The sequence below is a fragment of the Homarus americanus genome, unplaced genomic scaffold (assembly GCF_018991925.1).
Source record: "Homarus americanus isolate GMGI-L3 unplaced genomic scaffold, GMGI_Hamer_2.0 scaffold40145, whole genome shotgun sequence".
Taxonomy (NCBI): Eukaryota; Metazoa; Arthropoda; class Malacostraca; order Decapoda; family Nephropidae; genus Homarus; species Homarus americanus.
Window position 1 is genome coordinate 119,460 of NW_024741274.1, and position 20,896 is coordinate 140,355.

The window sequence follows — 20,896 nt, forward strand, 5'->3', positions numbered from 1 at the left end:
CTCTCTCTATCCATCTAGCTATCATTACCTGTCTAATCATCTCTACCTCAATCTACCGGTCTATCAATGAATCTACCTTTATCTATTTCCTGATATATCATTCATTGCCCCTCATATATATTTTATAGCCTCTCCATATCTGGTGCGTCGTGTCTCACTGCGCCCATACTGTATATTCCTGTTGCATTACTAAAGAAATTATAATTTATGACTAGCCCTAACAAAGCTTATATCAACCTGACGGCAAGACTGGTAGTTACCGTATTAGATATTCTAATAATTTACTTCGTAATCGGTTATATCATGTAATGACAATCGGCAGCTCAGGAGGGACCTGCGCTAGACTATTGGCCAATAGCCAGCTTATCCTTTAGCCTACTTAATCAATATATAAATGATCTGTAAACGACAGCATACGTAGGCGACCCAATAAACAAAACACAGACATTAAAATATCATGTTGGCAGTATTAATGTATCATAAGTTGCAGTAAATGTGGCTCACGGCCCCTTATTAGAGGTGCACCTAATGTCTAACAATAGAGAGCCCTTACTGATTAAGTGTGAAATGTCGGTTCTTACTGATACATAAAAAGACAAAATTATATCAGAACTAATATACATCCCTTCACTTAATAGCTTTAGAATACCTTTGATGTGATCAACCCGATGAATGACTGCGCTGCTGCCTTGACTAGCGTCGACCCATCACTACCACACTGACACCACCTGAATATATGTCTATACAGTGTAATCTACGAGTTTTATTTTAATCGTGGAAAACCGGCAAACATAGTACTGTAAACAGATTATAAGTACTGTTAAATATAAATGCAGATAGTGGTAGGCCTGTATCGCGGAGTGTGGTGTGAGTGAGGTGCTGTGGTCTTGGCAGCGGTGGGGTTCGACTTCAGAGGTGTGCTCAGAGTCATGAAATATCAAAATAAAATTGAAGAGGATTACTTATTTAACACTAAAGTATGGTGGCGGGGAGGCCTCTCAGTTTTACCACAGGGAGAGGAACCGCCCCACCCCTCTAACCCCCGTCCCTGCTGACGCCCAGCACCCGAACTTGTCCACTAATCAGCTCTACCGTTACAAGACTGTTACCCATTCATTCATAAATTTGGCATTGGGTCGCTGCGACAATAAAATAAACATCACCACAGTGGGTAAGAAACTCTTTGAGGCAACCGTACAGTATGAATAATAAAAATAATAATAAAAATAATTAATTATCGGTTTATTGAAAAAGTTCTGCAGCCCGAAGGCTGAAATTATACATTGGATATAAAGGACTTATTACATACATTGGTGGTTTAACAAACGCCTTCATTAGAGAAAGGTGAAGGAACATACAGTGAACATACAGATTAATGTAGGTGTTAAACAGCAAACACGTAGTGTAGTAACTCCCTCCCAGATGGTGTTAGGAGGGATCTCACGTGGTGTAGTAGTTCCCTCACAGATGGTGTTATGAGGGACCTGACGTGGTGTAGTAATTCCCTCACAGATGGTGTTATGATTGACCTCACGTGGTGTAGTAATTCTCTCACAGATGGTGTTATGAGGGGCATCCCGTGGTGTAGTAATTCCCTTACAGATGGTGCTATAAGGGACCTCACGTGGTGTAGTAATTCCCTGACAGATGGTGTTATGAGGGGCATCACGTGGTGTACGAATTCCCTCACAGATGGTGTTATGAGGGGCTCGACGTGGTGTAGTAATTCCCTCACATATGGTATTATGAGGGACCTCACGTGGTGTACGAATTCCCTCACAGATGGTGTTATGAAAGGCCTGGCGTGGTGTAGTAATTCCCTCACAGATGGTATTATGAGGGACCTCACGTGGTGTAGTAATTCTCTCACAGATGGTGTTATGAGGGACCTGACGTGGTGTAGTAATTCCCTCACAGATGGTGTTATATGAGTGAGGTGTGGTCCCAGGCCTTCCTTTCGTAGACGGATTAACACCTCGCTGGTTGTTGTTGGGTCTCACGGGCAGTTATCACTGGGTTCCTGGGACCTCACTGTGTGAACGTTAACTTGGGTACGACTCGGCTGTTACTGTCGAGTTGTTCTCACTGATTTAAGCACTGCTCACCACTGTTCACCTCTGTTCAACACTGGTCCCATCCCTTTCCTAAATGAAATTGTAACTTCTGGCGAGAACTTGTTGATATTCCTGTGGGGAGGAGGGTTCAGGGGAGGGAGTTGGTATGGGCCAACTTAACAGTTGACCTGGCTGCTCCCAGAGGAGCGCCAGGTACGCCTTGACCCTTCGGTGGTCAAGGATGTTTGTATGTATGTATGTATGTATGTATGTATGTATGTATGTATGTATGTATAATGGATGTCCCTTTAAATCGAGCATGGCCGGCCCTAGGGCCACCTAGGCGTGTATTTGTTTAAGGTGTAGAAGCTGTCACCAACACCACAACCACCCCCTAAGTTAACGAACTGCATGACCCAGTGTCAAGGAATAGTCCGAGAAGACCCGGCAACTCGCCAACAGCACTGGCTAACTATTACTCCGAAACCCGATCCGCAGATCGATTAACATCCAGGTTTCCAATGGCTGCTGGGTAGACAGAGGCAAATGGCATAAAGAAACTTGCCCACAGTTTCACCTTGCCCGGGATAGAACCCGGGCCCACTCGCTTGCGAGGCAATTATGTTAGCCATTACACCACAGGACACGACAGCTTCTATACCTTGAATAAATTCACGCCTAGGTGGCGATTTCGATTTCGAGGGGCAACCATTATATTATGCATGTATGTATGTATGTATGTATGTATAAAATATCATTGATAAAATGACTCATAAATATGGTTGTGTTGATTATCTCCATCACCTCACTCACAGTTTTTCACGTCAAAATATTTGCTCTACCTTAAGTAATTTTTCCCGTTTTTTTTATTTAAGAATTAAAATTTAAGACGAAAGTAATGATACAATTATTATGGCTATTTCAACGATCTTTTAATATTGCTTTTATATCTCTCTCCCAAGTAGACTTAACACTGGTGGTGGGACAATACAGCCCTACTCCCTGCACCGACGAGGTCTTTGATCAATACACCGGAGTGACAGTGGATGTGGTGGCCAAGGGCGAGGTACGGGCACTTTCTTGCCAAATTTCTTCCCAGCCTTTTCTGAACTCGAGCTCCGACAGAGTGCGTCTTAGCTACTGCATCAACGGTGAATGGGACCAACAGAATGTCTTTTGCACCGGTGAGGACAAAGTGTATTAAGCTGCCATGCACAGTATATTGATTAAGATTAAATATAATGTATTGTAATGAGTTAGAATTATATGTAATGCACAGTAATGAGGTTACACTGAATTGTAATGTTATAAAAACAATATTCATCATTTCTAAAACAATTAGCCTACTTCCATACGTAAAGTAGTGAACAAGAACACTCAAATAATCTAATATTTATTATTTTCACACACAGTCCAGGGCAGCCCTAACATTGTCTTCCCCACAACCTGTAATCCAGCCCCACCACAGCCTACAGGGACGTCATTAACACTGGATATGACTACCAAACCATTGGCACAGGTGTATGAGTGCGAACAGGGTAAAGCCTGGCTCTCTCGGCACGGTTATCGACTCACGCAGTGTGTAGGATCCACATGGACCCCAATAATGGATGCCTGTGAAGACGGTAAGGAGGACAGAGAGAGAGGCATGTGTTGGGTGAAACTCAAACTGTCTCAAACTGTGTATTTAGCCAACAGACAAAATCTTACAATAACATGCAAGTTTATGTCTGTTGAAAGTTGCCGCTCCCTTAAAAACGAACATTTAAGCGTAATCCAGTTCCGCAGTTCTGATCCAGTATGTATATAAACAATGTAGTTATACAATATACACACTGTACACAGTGCGTGTAGTATAAAAAAGTCACATAGACGGGGCGAATATTCAAACAATATTGAACTATGAAGAGAATTCACTTGGACAAATTGTAATATGGTAGCAAAGGAAACAATTGGCAGAGAGAGAAGTTTACCGATATGACGTTTCGTCACGGGGTGTACTACTTCCTTTGATACACTGAAGTGCAGTCAGCTGTGACGAAACGTGAGGAGTAAAGTTGTCTCTCTGACCCTGTGTTTCCCTCGCTACCATACTACCAATATTTAACTAACATTCTGTGCAAACAGGTTGGTAGATTACACGACTATAACGAGTTGAATGTAATATGAACTTATAGTAAGAATTAGTAAGAACTCTCATTACTAGATAAAAATTGACCCCTTTACGACATATGTATTTGTGGGATCAGAGAGATGGATAAGGAATAATGTGAACTACAATATCTCACTAAATGTAAGAATCACTCACTTCATAGGATCATGATATATATATATATATATATATATATATATATATATATATATATATATATATATATATATATATATATATATATATATATATATATATATATATACTGTATATGTAACAAAGAAGTATGTCTGTGTGTTTGTGTGTGTGTGTGTCCGCACGAGAATTTCGGAAACTACTTTACCGATCTGTAGTGATGATGGATGGTGTTATATGTAGTGATGATGGATGATGATGTTATATGTAGTGATGATGGATGGTGTTATATGTAGTGATGATGGATGATGATGTTATATGTAGTGATGATGGATGGTGTTATATGTAGTGATGATGGATGATGTTATATGTAGTGATGATGGATGATGTTATATGTAGTGATGATGGATGATGTTATATGTAGTGATGATGGGTGGTGTTATATGTTGTGATAATTAGACAATAAAATAATAACAGTTTAATGCTAAAACAATATACTTTGCTGTACCGTTGTTGTGGAACTTACATACACCGTTAATGAACTATTGATGGAAGAAGTTTTCGGGACTGAACAGTGAGATAATGTGGAGCCTCCCGGATGGTGACTCCTACCGTTGGCTAGTGGATGAGGGCGATTCTGCTAGTATATTTATATAAATGCTCTAGACACCCTAAAAAAAAACCCTCATACTTATACACACATAAGAATATTCTAAACCATATTTTTATGAGGATCACCTGAAGCTTAGTCCCTCAGCTTATTTCACCTGAAGAGTTACCACCGTAACGCTAACTTATGAGGGTTAGGCTAGGTAAAGAAAGTTAAGTTAGGTTAGCGTTAAGATGGTTAATCTTCAGGTGAAATAAGTTAGGGGGTGAATCTTCAGATGATCTCTTTAATATTAAGACAATATATATGGCTTTAGAGGTAAATACCCTCAGTGGTATATATACTTAATGCTGGCTTAGTGAAACTGATGAACACAAAGATGGAGAAGCCTCAGTAAGTCGGGGTTTCTTACGTGATATCTTTCGTTAATTAGAAACCGGAGTTACTGTAGTCATAATCAACCAATGAACACAAGAAAACAAAGACGACAGGGAAAAAACAAAAACACCGAAGTCTGGCATAGGATGTGGATGGATGAGCTGAGGCATGGATGGGGTGGATTGGTTATGTGTGGATGGCGCAGGATATAGGTTGATGTATAGATTGGTTATGTATGGATGGCGTACCGTATGCTGTAGGTGGGTGGCTCGATAGGATGTGTGTGGATGGCGTAAGATGTGGATGGGTAAGGTTAAGTAAGGGTGGGTGGTTAGATAGATAGCGGTGTATGTGGGTGGTCAGGGAAGGGCAGCCAGAGGACAGCACTAACAATATGGACCTGTGTTGTCCTCAGACTGTGGACTGCCTCGGGACTGCAGCCATCCTACCATACGCGCTCTCAACACTACCGGAGAGTTCATGGTGGTGCCCTCCGGATTCTACAAGAGACATGCTGTTAAGGTAGGTCACTCCACCCTTCGTGAGTCACTCCACCCCTTGTGAGTCATTCCACCCCTCATAAGTCACTCCACCCTCTTTGAATCACCCCATCCCTCGTGAGTCACTCCAGCACTCGTGAGTCACTCCACCCTCTTTGAGTTATTCCACTTTCGCGTCAGTTACTCCACCCTCCTCAGTGAGTCACTATCATTCTATTGTCACCAGGATGACAGCCGTTCATGGCGTGCGTAGATTGTCAGCTGTGTGTGTGTGTGTGAATAATATACGACGCAGCACAGTACAAGGTAGCGTGCACCACGGCGGGATATAAAATATTCATACAAGCTAAAGGCCACCCTTGGGCCTTCAGCATGGAGAATGAATTACGTTATTTATACACAAGTAGCACAATAACTTTCTTATATTTCTTTTACATAAACCACTGTCGGGAGTCCACTCCTCTCCGTCAGTTACAGATTTTTTCTCCGTCAGCCAGAGGTTTAATTTGGCTCAGTTTAATTTAATAATAAGTAGATTAAAGGACCTGATTAATTTCCGTCAGGGAGAGAAGACGTCACTTAGTCGATTGATGTGGAGTGCCACATAAGGAGACAGTGAAACCGGCACTACAACTTATCACCTTTACCTACAGTTGGAGAAATGTAGAGTCAGGTACCCATTCACAGCTGGGTTTGACTTGAGGTGCCCGGAATCATTTTCGTCATTCTTCACTGCACCGACTCCAGTGAATTGATATCCATTCTATAATAAGGGCACCAGAACTGAACAGCATAATTAAGGTGCGGCCTGTCTAGCGCAAGATATAATTTTAAGATGACCTCGCTAGGCTTGTAACTAACACTCCTCCAGATAAAAACGTTTTGTTTAAATTTAAGAACATAAGACCATATAGTGTCCTTGTGGGTTGGTCGGTAGCGTTCCCTAGTCCCACCCAGTAGGTCGAAGGTTCGATTCCTGGCTGGTGAGGTCGTTGATTATATGTTCAAAGTCCGCGTGTTATATGGACTAAAAATGAAGTATATATATGGTACCTCGTGTTTCATACCAGCTGGATTCGGTAAAATGCTACTGACACCACATACAAGGCACGGGCGGTTCTCAATGAGGTTCACGGCGCCATCAGCTCGATGAACAGGCTTCGTGTGAAATATAACAGAGTCTAGGACTGCGTTTAGTGTCCTTGTGGGTTGGTCGGTAGCGTTCCCTAGTCCCACCCAGTAGGTCGAGGGTTCGATTCCTGGCTGGTGAGGTCGTTGATTATATGTTCAAAGTCCACATGTTATATGGACTAAAAATGAAGTATATATATATATATATATATATATATATATATATATATATATATATATATATATATATATATATATATATATATATATATATATATATATATATATATATATATTTATATATATATATATATATATATATATATATATTTCATTAGCCCAATAAAGCACGCGGACTTCTACATACAATCAACACCTCAACCCGCCAGGATTCGAACCCACGGCCCACGAGCCTATGACTGTGACCGGGGAACGCTAACCACTGGACCACGAGGATACTAAAAGCAGTCCTAGACTTTGTTATATTTCACACAAAGCCTGTTCAACGAGCATATGGCGCCGTGAACTTCTAATGGGGACTACCCGTATCACGTAGGTGGTCAGAGTAACGTTTTACCAAATCCGGCTTCGAAACACGAGGATCCATATATATTTCATTAGCCCAATAAAGCACGCAGACTTCTACATACAATCAACACCTCAACCCGCCAGGATTCGAACCCACGGCCGACGAGCCTATGACTGTGACCGGGGAACGCTAACCACTGGACCACCAGGATATTAAAAGCAGTCCTAGACTTTGTTATATTTCACACGAAGCCTGTTCAATCTAAGCTCCCACCTGTCCACCTCCGCGGATATCGATGAAGAGATTCAGCATCGGATTAAATGTACATCTCAATAATTTGGCAGACTCCGAAACCGTGTATTCAGCTGTAAGGAGCTGAAATTATCTACAAAGTTACACATATGTCGAGCAGTGGTCTTTCCTACCCTGCTATATGGCAGCGAGACATAGTTCACATACAGGAGGCACCTTAAGGTACTTAAAAACTTTCACCAATTTAGTCTACGTTCCATACTCCGAGTTCGCTGGGAAGACAAGAAAACAAATGTCAGTATTCTTGCTGACACCAACTGGAGGAGCATCGAGGCTAGCTGATTTAAGTACTGTACAGAACTGTAAATTTATTGATCGTATATCATTATGTCTAAATTACATGTAAGTTTGTATATTTTCAGCCACCGGCTGCAACTCTATTAATAAACCGTTTATTATTATTATTATTATTATTAATCTATGAACAACTACGCTGGACTGGCCATGTTACCTGTATGGACGACAGTAGACTGCCAAAGCAGCTACTTTAGTCTCCTAACGAATAGTAAACGTAACGCTGGCGGGCAACTGAAAAGGTATAAGGATTGTCTTAAGACAAACCTGAAAAAGTGCCAAATCGACTCCCTCACCTGGGAGACGATTACTACACATCGTAACGCTTGGAGGAGCATCACACGATAAGGTGTCAATACTTTCAAGTTAGCCAGATTGCAAACCGAGGCAGACAAGCACCAACGCCGGAAAGCTTCTGCCGCCACCCCTCCCGCACTACATGTAGCCCTCCATATGTGCAACATCTGTGAACCACTCTGCCGGTCCCGTATCGGTTTCTTTAGTCACCTCAAAACTCACCAATGAAGGTAACATCCCTAATAACTCATATCATTGTATCATAGTTGGATGATCGTCATACTCGATTCCGAGTGACAGCTACTGTAAGCAGTATTAGTATCGTAGGCTCATAGTTAGAGCAGTCAGTCACAAGTCTAGGCGATGTGCTGGGTATTCTTATTCTGGCTATCTCACTGGTGAGATAAATGCCTACCCGATAGGTTTTACTGGGCCGTGGAGGTGATCTGAATTTCACTTTCCAACATGACAGGAAATGCTGATTCAAGGTTATGAATTCCTGTGTTGAACATTACAGGATATGACGATATATGGTTATGTGCCCCTGTGTTGACGAATCCGGGTATACAATAGGTTATGTTTTTTTTTTTTGAAGAAGCGGTTATTTTGCAAAAATCACCGGCATGCATATTGGTAATTTTACAAAATAACTTACAAACAGGCTAACCTAAACTACCCTTACCTTATGGTTGAATAAGGTTAGGTTAGGTGAGGACAGCACATAGTCCAAAGTTAATAAAAAAAGCACAGGACCACTTAACTGTGTATCAAGCTACACGAGCCATCCTATCCTATCCAATATGCATGACGGTGATTTTTCCAAAATAACCGCTTCCGCAAAAAAACAAAACAACATATTTAAACAATATGTAAACAGCCTGAATTTATACTCTCTGTCTATATGAAGACAAAGGCAATTCTAAGCAGATTTGTCAACACATTCATCAATTATGTAGTTTACACAAATGACAGGCCACGGACGGCGTGGTCAAAAACACTGTGAATGAGGTTGGGAAGTTTTATTTAACCCAGCGCGGAGTAAGAGATTTTGTTCCAGTCAAGATATAAAGTCTCCCCACCCCACTCTGTCTGTCTGTCTGTCTGTCACCAGTACACTCTCTTTCACTACGTGTTTGTTACTCATGTAAAACATAACACTCAAGTCAGAACACGCGCGCGCACACACAAACACACATTTATATCTTCCCGATGCGATCAATAAACACTCGTGAATGCAATGAATAATGAATGAGTGTCTGTTGTTAGGGGACACACACACACACACACACACACACACACACACACACACACACACACACACACACACACACACACACACACCTTTCTCTCTACACCTACATAAACACATAAAGACAAATCGAAATATAAAATAAAATCTTATAAACTACAAAATATGAAATCAGGAAACAAAAACAAAATGTTGATAAAAATATTGATAAAATGTTGAATGTTGATAAATATTTCTTAACTCACTTGACATGGAAGAGTTTTACTGACTTTTACCGAGTTTATTAGTTTTATATTTTTTGTTCCGGGTTTTTCGGATTTTTAAAGATTTTTTACGGATTTTTACGAATATTTTAAGACTTTTTACGGATTTGACATTTTTTACAGAATTTTACGAATATTTACAGACTTTACGGATTTTACAAAATTTTTACGGGGTTTTAAGGATTTTGTTTTTGTTTTTACGAATTTGTTTCCGGATTATTGCACTTTTATTTTAATAGTGTCTACAGATTTTTACGGATTTGCTTTACAAATTTGCATTAGAGTGGCCAACGAAATCTAAGTCTCCTGACACTCTCTTTACTTTATGTATAAATAAGTAAATAATGTATTGACAGACAGAAATACATACAGACAGACAGACATACATAGATAGATAGACCAAATAAAAGATGAACAACCCGACAAACTTTTTCGGAGTGAGGGTTGTAAACTCTTGGAACAATCTACCAGAGAGTGTTGTGACGGCGCCGAGTGTGAGCTCTTTCAAGAGAAGACTTGACCAACACTGGAGCGGGTTCAGGTACATTCAGGAGCCGGTGCATGCCCAGTATTTGCCAACAGTGCGTGACAGAGACGTGACCGATCGCCCGGGCGGCTAGCGAGCCGACCTTTTGGTGAAGAATATAAAGGAAAAGAGACGTGACCGATCGCCCAAGCGGCTAACAAGCCGATCAGTGGCGAAGAGGATAAAAGTAAAAAGACAGACAGACAGACAGACAGTTGGACAGAAAAGACAGGTTTCGAGAGACAGACAGACAGACACGCCAGATATGTCTCAGGTTTTGTTGTTATATCTGAATGTTGGCGAGAAATTCCACAAGTATATATAGCATTATATTAACTGGAACCTGAAGAAATAATCTACCGTAATATAAAAACTACATGTATGTACTTATTTATAAATTAATGGATTTTGTTACAGTAATCTCCATGTAATGACCGTAAAGTACAGGTAGGATACAGTAATCCCCATGTAGTGACCGTAAAGTACAGGTAGGATACAGCAATCCCCATGTAGTGACCGTAAAGTACAGGTAGGATACAGCAATCCCCATGTAGTGACCGTAAAGTACAGGTAGGATACAGTAATCCCCATGTAGTGACCGTAAAGTACAGGTAGGATACAGTAATCCCCATGTAGTGACCGTAAAGTACAGGTAGGATACAGCAATCCCCATGTAGTGACCGTAAAGTACAGGTAGGATACAGTAATCCCCATGTAATGACCGTAAAGTACAGGTAGGATCCAGTAATCCCCATGTATTGACCGTAAAGTACAGATAGGATACAGTAATCTCCATGTAATGACCGTTAAGTACGTACAAGGTAGGATGACAGGTAGGATACAGTAATCTCCATGTAGTGACCGTAAAGTACAGGTAGGATCCAGTAATCCCCATGTATTGACCGTAAAGTACAGATAGGATACAGTAATCTCCATGTAATGACCGTTAAGTACAGGTAGGATACAGTGTAATGACCGTAAAGACAGGCAGGTTACAGTAATCCCATGTAGTGACCGTAAAGTACAGGTAGGATACAGTAATCTCCATGTAATGACCGTCTCCATGTAGTGACCGTAAAGTACAGGTAGGATACAGTAACATGTAGTGACCGTCAGTAATTCCATGTAGTGACCGTAAAGTACAGGTAGGATACAGTAATCTCCATGTAGTGACCGTAAAGTACAGGTAGGATACAGTAATCTCCATGTAGTGACCGTAAAGTACAGGTAGGATACAGTAATCTCCATGTAGTGACCGTAAAGTACAGGTAGGATACAGTATTCCCTCATATGAATCTGGTTTCATTATGTTGGCGCCTTGAATACAATATGTCCTGGCCAGTATGTTCACCAGTCTACAGCATAAACACACTGAATCATCTTCCTGTCTCATTGATCAATAGTCTGTCATTGTGTTGGGTCATGTGTTGTGTTGTGGTATGTGTGTTGTGGTGTGGTGTGAGTGTGTGTGTGTGTTCTCTCTCTCTCTCTCTCTCTCTCTCTCTCTCTCTCTCTCTCGCTAATTTGTCTTCCCTTTTTACTCTCTAGTTCTCCTTCCTCCGTTTCTACTGCGTCTTTCATTCTTCATTCTTTATTTATCTCTTTCTTCAACTTTCTTTCTCTCTATTTAATTATATTTTCTTCCCTCTTACTTCTTTTCTCCTTTTCCCTCTCTCTTACTCCCCCTCTTCTCTTTTCTCTTTCCCTTATTCCCTCCCTCCATCTCTGTCTTGACCACCATTATTTTAATCACCTTTTTATCAACCACCATTTTATAAACTAGCATTATAATTTCCACTATTATATCAACCACAATTATAATTATCACCATTATATCAACCACCATAATAATTCCCACCAATATATCAATCACCTTTTTTTTAACCACCAAAAATTTTATCACCATTATATCATCCATCATTACATCAACCACTATTATAATAACCATTATATTAACCACCATTATTTTAACCACCAATATTTTAACCACAATTATATCAACCCACATTACGCCTTTATGTCAACCGCCATTATAATTGCCACCATTATATCAACCACCATTATTTTAACCACCAATATTTTAACCACAATTATATCAACCACCATTACGCCTTTATATCCACCACCATTATAATTGTCACCATTATATCAACCACCATTATAATGGCCACTATTGTTTTGACGACGTTTGCCTTGAAAAGTTCCTCAGATTTTATAACCTCTTATGTAGAGAAAATATAATGAAGAACTTATTTTGATTTAACTGAGTTAAGACTATCACTATTGTCTTGTTTACAGAAGAAAGAACTTGCATGAAACCTTGAATAAATTACTTCCCCCACACGAGTAATTTGTTATAAATGAATATCGGCTCTTCAGGACGAGGTGCTCAGAAAGCTTCTAATTGAATTTTATAACATGGAAATTCAGTCTTGTTAAGTGGGTTGAGTAGCTTAGGTAATGAATGGCGACTAACAGTTTGGTGAATGACAACACAACACAACACAACACAACACAGGAATGCACAATACAACACACAACTACTACTATGCTGTCGCTCGGAATCGAGTATGACGATCATCCAGCTATGATAAAATTATACGAGTTATTAAGGATGACTCGAGAGGCCGATATGGGAAAAGCATGACCGTCCACAGATGTTGCATGTGTGAAGGGCTACATCTAGTGCGGAAGGGGCGACCGCAACGTGTTTTCGGCACTGGCGCTTGTCTGCTTCGGTATGCAGTCGGGCTAACTCGAAATTATTGACATTTTCTCGTGTGGTGCTCCTCCAAGCGTTACGGTGTGGAGTGATCGTCTCCGAGGTGAGGCGTTCGATTTGGCACTTTTCAGGTTTGTCTTAAGACTATCCTTATACATTTTCCGTTACCCGAAATTGTTTTGTTTACCATTTGACAGATGACTCGAAAGTAGCTGTTTTAGCAGTCTGCTGTCATCCATGCGGAAAACATGGCCAGTCCAACGTAATTGTTTATGGATAATGGTAGCCTTGATGCTCCAACAGTTGTTATCGAAAATATTGGCATTTGTTCTCTGGTCTTCCCAGTGAACTCAGAGAATAGAGCATAGACTATGTTGGTGCTTTTAAGTGCCTCCTGTATGTGACCCCATGTCTCGCTGCCATACAACAGGGTGGGGAGGACCACTGATCGATATACTTGCAACTTCGTAGATTATTTCAGCTCCCTACAGCTGAAGACACGGGTACGAAGTCTGCCAAATTATTGAGATACACATCTGGTCCGATGTTATATCTCTTCATCGATGTCCGCATTGGTGGAAAGGTGAGAGTTAAAATAACGAAAGTGGGTAACATTGGAGAGGGTACTACCGTTAACCTGGATGGATGGTGGAGGTATGGCTGAACCAAGGGCATGCTGAGAGAGAATACGAGTCCGATGTACATTCACCTCAAGGGCGAAATGTGCATATGTATCTGCGACAAGGGTGAGGTCGTCTTCAGACTGAGCTTCAATGATGGAAGCAGCTGACACCTTTGTTCCTGTTCGTCTTATGTTGAAAAGTCCATTAATTTGGTACGGGATGTCCACCCCTCAGGCTAAATTGGCACTGGCACGAGTAAGGAAGGCAGCCAAGAAAATGGAGAAGAGATTTGGTGACAGTACACATCCTTTTTTTTTTACCCCCCTATAGATGGGAAGAACTCAGGACTGGATGTCATTGTGCAGGACACTGCCTTTTGTACCATCATGGTAAGGTCGATGAAGGCCATGTACTAGTCATGGCGTTGTTCTCTGCACGCGATGGTCTAATGCCCCATTGAGATTCTGGGAGGAAATCTTCCACATTAGTCAGAAGTCTGTTGAGGAAGATTCGGTCATTAATCATGACAGTTATGGACAGCAGCAAGATCCTGCGGTATTTGCCACAATCTGACCGGTCTGCCTTGTTCTTATAAATATTGAAGATGGAGACGTTTTTAAAATCTCTGGGGATTTCCTCCTTCTCTCATATATTCTCCAGGAGAGAGTGGAGACGGCTGGTAAGCAGAGGTCCTACTGCTTTATTCACCTCGGCTGGGATTGCATCAGGCCCAGTGGCTTGTCATTTTTTATTTGCTTGATGGCAGTAGCTACTGTATCTCATCACGGGATGGAGGATAGCCGAGATGAGTCAGCTTTGGGTGCTGAGGAACCTGCTGGGTAGTAAAGACATCCATATCGGTGTCTCGGTTGAGCAGTGCTGATGGATGCCTTCTTCGTCTTTAATTAGGGAGTTGCCATGAGTAGCTGGTCATACAGTGTTTTAGTGGAACTGAAAAATTCAAGCATCTTGTGTTGATCCGCAAATTTTTGTGTTTCACACGCTTTATTTTTCCACCAGTCGTTATTTAGATCATGAATTTTTGCTCTGGACCATCACTTTCTTCTGGCGGAAGATATTAGGTTTGGTCCGAGACTGAGGGTTGTTCTGCATGTCAATGAAAGCAGCGTGCTTACCATTGGCAAGTGCATCGATTTTCTAGTTATTTTCATCAAACCAATCCTGGTGTTTTCTTTGGATCTGGCCGAGGGCCTTGCTGCAGGTTTTTGTGATGATACCGTCGAGGATACCCCATTCAGCACTCGGATTTAGGTTGTTTGTTGTTGGGTAGTTTATCAGCCCATCGTCGACATGATCTCTGAAAGCATCTTCGACCGCTTCATCCTCCAGTCCCTTGGTGTTAAAAACTATTCTGGAGGCTTGTTACCTTCGCTGTTTTGGGGCGACGTGAAGGGAGAGTTTGGCTCTGACGAGCCAATGATCTGTGCCACAGTAGTCTGAGTCTTGCATGGCTCGGGTGATTAGTACATCTCAGCGATCTCTTTTTCTGAAAATGATGTAGTCAATGAGATGCCAATGTTTGGATTGTGGGTGTTGTCAAGAACCTTTGAACTTGTCGGAATGCCTAAGAAGGAGTAGGTCGTTGAGATTACACTTGTCTACTCCGTTTCTCCCTATGATTCCCTGCCATATGTCAGCATCTCTGCCAACTCTGGCATTGAAGTCTCCAAGGAGCACAACATTATCTTCTCTGATGATAGAGGTTAGCACTCTGTCAAGGTCGGCGTAAAATGCCTCCTTGATGTTATCCTCTGCATCCAGTGTTGGAGCGTATGCACTGATGAAGAAGGCATGGCATGATTAATTCAGTGGGACTCGGAGTGTCTTGAGGCGCTCGTTGACCCCTTCAGGCATTTCAGTTAGCCTATGTAGGATGGATTAGAGAATGGCAAACCAGCTCCATAAATGCGGTTTCTCTTCGCAGCAGGCTTACCTTTCCAGAAGAAGGAATAGTCGGACCCCTGTTCTGTGAGTCGACCCTCGTGTGGGAGCCGGGTTTCACTAATGGATGCTATTTTGATGTTATATCTAGACAGCTCTTTTGCTACATTGGCGTTTCTTCTTTCAGGATGCTAATTTGTGCCACTATCCAGAAGGGTCCTGGCATTACATGCAGCGACTATAAGAGGTTGTAGGTTTATTTGCTTTGATCTGTGATTATGTTTTCGACCGCATTAGAGATGACCTTACTGAGTGCGGTTGCCCAGTCAGGTTTTTTTTTTCTCAGCAGGTTATGTTTAGAGCACCTTTAATAGCCCCCTCACCATGTGGAGTGAGCAATGGACTGCCGATAGCCCAGTTTGTTAGGTTATGCCTTAGTAGCCTGTCTATCTTACATTACTTTCATCCACCGGTATAGTCGTCGGGTTCTCATATTGGTCACCTCTTCGGCCGTTGGGGATTTACTGGAGCTCTGTAAGCATGTCTGCCTGATTCTGGGCTCCCCCACAGACTTTTTGTTCGCGGTTTACTTCCGGAGCCTTATACCTCCCAAGGTTAATCCGCAAGGCAGCGGGTCAGTAGTTGGTAGGAGCCAGGACGTGTCCACCTGTTGGTTAGTTTATGCGTCGTCCATGTGGGGCCCACTGGTGCTCCGAGATACCCTGCCGCGAGGCACCCAGTTACCGTGTGTTGCCACGAGGAGGTATTGCAGGAGTCTTGATGGTGAAGAGGGTGTGTACTGGCGTGGGAAGACAAAGCTGCTTCCCTGTTCACCACGAGGGCTAGCCAGCGGCGGTAGCTGAAAGCGAGAGGATGCAAGCAGTGTTTGCACCTTAAAACTAACATAATGCTACCACACTAGACGCATTACAACACCCTGTGTGTACACACACCCAACAACACAACGCAGATAAACTATGATATTCAACCTTCTCAAGTTATTATAAGAGTTTCATATCTTACCAACAGGTAAAAAAATGGTTAGACGTCATATGTTCATATGAGAGAGAGTTTTTGTTGCGGGGAGGTGAGGGAGGGAGGAGGAACCGGAGAAATGCGCATGAATTACCAACATTAAGAATGCAGAATATGAAGTTTCAGTCAGACATTATTGTATATTGTGTGACTGCCACTGACATGCTTTTTTAGGGGGTAAGGGTAGGAGGGAGAGGGGTAGGAAGGAGGGAGGGGTTGAGGAAAGGAGTAGGAGGGAGAGACAAAGGGAAAGAGTTGAAAGAGAAAGTTGAAAAAAAAGGAAGTTGACGAAGAGGAGCAAAATCAAGGTGTCAGGGAGTGTCTGAGTTAAGGGCATTAAACGGAAAGTTTATTAAAGGATTTCTAGGGATTTCTTTTTTAGGGAGCTAGAGTAAAGGAGAGGGAGAGAGAGGGCGAGTTAAAGGGCATTTAAAAAAAATAAAGGCACGAGTAAGTTAGTGGAGTTTGAGGTGGAATTAAAGCATTTAAGGATGACTTTTAAAGTGTAAATAAAGACTAAGAGAGTAAACTTTAAGGAAGAAGAGGTAGTTAAGAGACCCGCTAAGACTGAATAATATTTGTGTCACTAAGCTGTGTTAAGCCGTACTTGGGGAAATAAAAATCGGTCTTTTATTCATTATCATAAACAAAATATATATACCATGACCTGTTTCCTAAGTACTGATTTCATAAAAAAATATATAAATATTTATTGCACAAACAATCGTAAAAAATAATTATTATACTCTTAATTTAGATGACATTTTCATCAATGTATTATGGCTGTTGGTATATATATCTTAATAATATTATATTAGTTAATTGAATTTAATATAAATTTTCATCTTCGCTTTATTGATTTACCTTTATGTTTTATAACTTCTAGTGGATTTAACTTATATTTTCACGCTATTTTAATGAATTAATTATACATTTTCTGTCAAATATAACACAACAATACGGTATATGATTATGGTTAAACTCGTCTACTGTGATATATGAGGAGTCGTGGCTCATATATCACATGTATACTCATTTATTATTCACATTTCTATCACTCCCTGAATCACTAACCTCCTGGAACTAAAAAAAAAATAAGCATATTTCTAGATTTATTAGAGAACATGATATTTTTTTTTAAATATAAGGTTAAGATATATTTCTGAGTTCCATGTGACACGCTAACTCGGTAAAAGTTAGCTATTTCTCATATATAAAACTATATATTAAGTGAAATTCCTTACCAAATTATTCTTTTCCATGAATATCGAGCGTCACCTGGTTTACGCATAGTAAATTCCTGAAGAAATACTGAATATATAGGAAAATATGCATAACATTGCCTTACATATTTTTAATATTATTTTTTTACATCAGAGTTTTGATATTAGCAAGCAGTGTGGTGGTAGAATGGACACAGCGCTCGCCTCCTGTTTCATGGGTCAGTGGTTCGATCCCAGGCACTCTCATTTAACCCAGCAGTAAATGGGTACCTAAGTTTACAACTTGGTCAAGTGAATCCAGGCAAGTGCAGTACAGACCATGGTACCTCATTGAGTACTGAAGGCATATTACATAGTGTGCTGTATCCTACTACTACTACTTTGTTGTCATTTGGAATCAAGTATGACGATCATCCAGCCATGAGACAATGATATGAGCTATTAACGATGTCATCCTTCGTTGGTGAGCTTTGAGGTGACTCGAGAGGACGATACGGAACTGGCAGAGCCGTCCACAGATGTTGCATGTGTAGAGGGCTACATATAGTGCGGGAAGGGCTGCGGCAGCGTCCTTCCGGTGCTGGCGCTTGTCTGCCTCTATAAGCAGTCTGGCTTACTCGAAAGTCTTGACACCTTCTCGTGTGTTACTCCTCCAAGTGTTATGGTGTGGAGCGATTGTCTCCCAGGTGAGGGGGTCGATTTGTCACTTTTTCAGGTTTGTCTTAAGACTATCCTTATACCTTTTCCGTTGTCCACCAGCGTACATTTACCCATTCGTTAGGTAGCTGTAAAGTACAGTAGCTGCTTTGGAAATCTACTGTCGTCTGTTCGGGTAACACGGCCAGTCTAACAAAGTTATTCAAGGATAATGGTAGCCTCGTTGTTCCAACTGTTGGTGTCAGCGAGAATATTGGCATTTGTTCTCTTGTCTTCCAAGTGAACTCGGAAGACGGTACGTAGACTACATTGGTGAATGTTTTCAAGTGCCTTGAGATGCCTCCTGTATGTTACCCACGTCTCATTGATATACTGATATACAGGAGCTTTGTAGATAATTTCAGCTCCCTAAAGCTGAAGACACGGGAACGGAGTCTGCCAAAGGTTTGGGATACACATATGATACGATGTTGAATCTCTCCATCGCTGTCCGCGATGGTGGAAAGGTGGGAACCAAGATACTAAAAAGTGGGAGACATTAGAGAGCGTAGTACCGTAAACCTGGGTGGAGGTGTGGCAGAACCAGGGCAGGCTGAAAGAGAATCTGAGTCTTACGAGCATTCACCTCAAGATCGAAGTGTGCATATGCATCTGCGTAGGTGTTCAGGATCTTCAGTAGGTCGTGTTCAGTGAGCGACGAGGGTGAGGTCGTCTGCATACTGAAGCTCAGTTATGGAAGCAACCGACACCTTTGTTCCTGCCTGGAATCGTCTTACATGCATGTTGAAAAATTCCTTCATCCGGTACTGGATGTCCACTCCACCGGTTAAATTGGCACTGGCACAAGTAAGAAAGGCAGCCAAGAAAATGGAAAAGAGAGTTGATGCCGGTACACATCCTTGTTTTATCCCAGTTTGGGTGGGAAAGAACTCAGACTGGGTGCCATTGTGCAGGACACTGCAGTTCATGCAAGCGTGGAGTTGCCTCACAATGGCGATGAATTTTGGTGGGCAGCCAAAACGACTGAGAGTCCGCCAGAGGGCTTCCCTGTTGACCAAGTCGAAGGCCTTGATAAGGTCGATGTAGGCCAAATACAAGTCATGACGCTGTTCTCTGCACTTTTTCTGTATATGGCGGGCAGCAAAGATCATGTTTGTGGTGCTATGTGATGGTCTAAAGCCACATTAAGATTCTGGGAGGAATTTTCCGCTTCAGGAAGAGTCTTTAAAATCTTGGGGGATTTCCTCCTTCTCCCATATAATCTCCGGGAGGGAATGGGGACAGCTGGTAAGCAGAGGTCCTCCTGCTTTTTACACCTTGACTGGAATTTCATCAAGCCCTGTGGCTTCGTTATATTTCATCTGTTTGATGGCAGTAGGTACCTCATCACGGGATGGAGGATAGCTGAGGTGGGTCAGCTCTGGGAGCTGAGGAACTTGCTGGGTAGTCAGGATATTCACATCGGTGTTTTGGTTGAGCAGGGAATGATAGTGCCCTTTCTTGCACTGACGGATGCCTTCTTCGTCTATAATTAAGGAGTTACTGTCGAATGAGCGGGGGGGCGTAGCCTGTCCATCTTGCATTGCCTTCATCCGCCGGTGTATTCATTAGGTTTCTGTGTTGGTCACCTCTTCCGCCAATATCGCCGTTGGGGTCTTACAGGAGCTCTGTAAGCAGGTCTGCCTGATGCGGGGCGCCCTCCCATCGCAGATTTTTCGTTCGGGGTTTACTCCCGTAATTAAAACATGTAGGCTAGTTAAGGTGTTCAAAGTAGTTAAGGTGTGCAGAGTAGTTAAGGTATGCAGAGTAGTTAAGATGTACAGCATACTTAAGATGTGCTGGGTAGTTAAGGTGTGGAGAGTAGTTGAGGCATGCAGGCTAGTTAAGGTAATCAGGGTAGTTAAGGTGTGCTGGGTAGTTAAAAATGTATCAAAAATACCCTCCATTATACTGAACAGGTAAATAATTATTAATGAAAAATAGTTCCGTCATGTATTTTATTTATATCTATCTATCTACCTGGAGAAGCACAAGTTGATCAATGAATCCCAAAATGGCTTCATAAGCTGGCGTTCATGTCTAACTAATGTATTAACATTCTTTTCAGCTGTTTTCGAATCAGTGGACGAGGGGCACGACTATGATGTGGTATATCTTAACTTTAGTAAAGCCTTCGACAGAGTCCCACACGAAAGACTAATAAGAAAGGTGGAGGCTCATGGCATTGGAGGAGATATTCTAAAATGGATTAGGGCGTGGTTACAGGACAGGAAACAGCGAGTGAGCATTAACGGCACTAAATCC

At 41.7% G+C, this 20,896-nt stretch overlaps 1 protein-coding gene across 1 annotated transcript in view; it reads left to right on the forward strand.

Annotated features, from left to right (window-relative positions):
• Nucleotides 1–20,896, forward strand: part of LOC121875819 — an 89,718-nt gene that overhangs the window by 34,936 nt on the left and 33,886 nt on the right. The window contains exons 2-4 of the mRNA XM_042380512.1: nucleotides 3,020–3,238; nucleotides 3,467–3,679; nucleotides 5,745–5,851. Coding sequence (XP_042236446.1) covers nucleotides 3,020–3,238; nucleotides 3,467–3,679; nucleotides 5,745–5,851 — 539 coding nt within the window. The remainder of the gene's footprint in view (nucleotides 1–3,019; nucleotides 3,239–3,466; nucleotides 3,680–5,744; nucleotides 5,852–20,896) is intronic.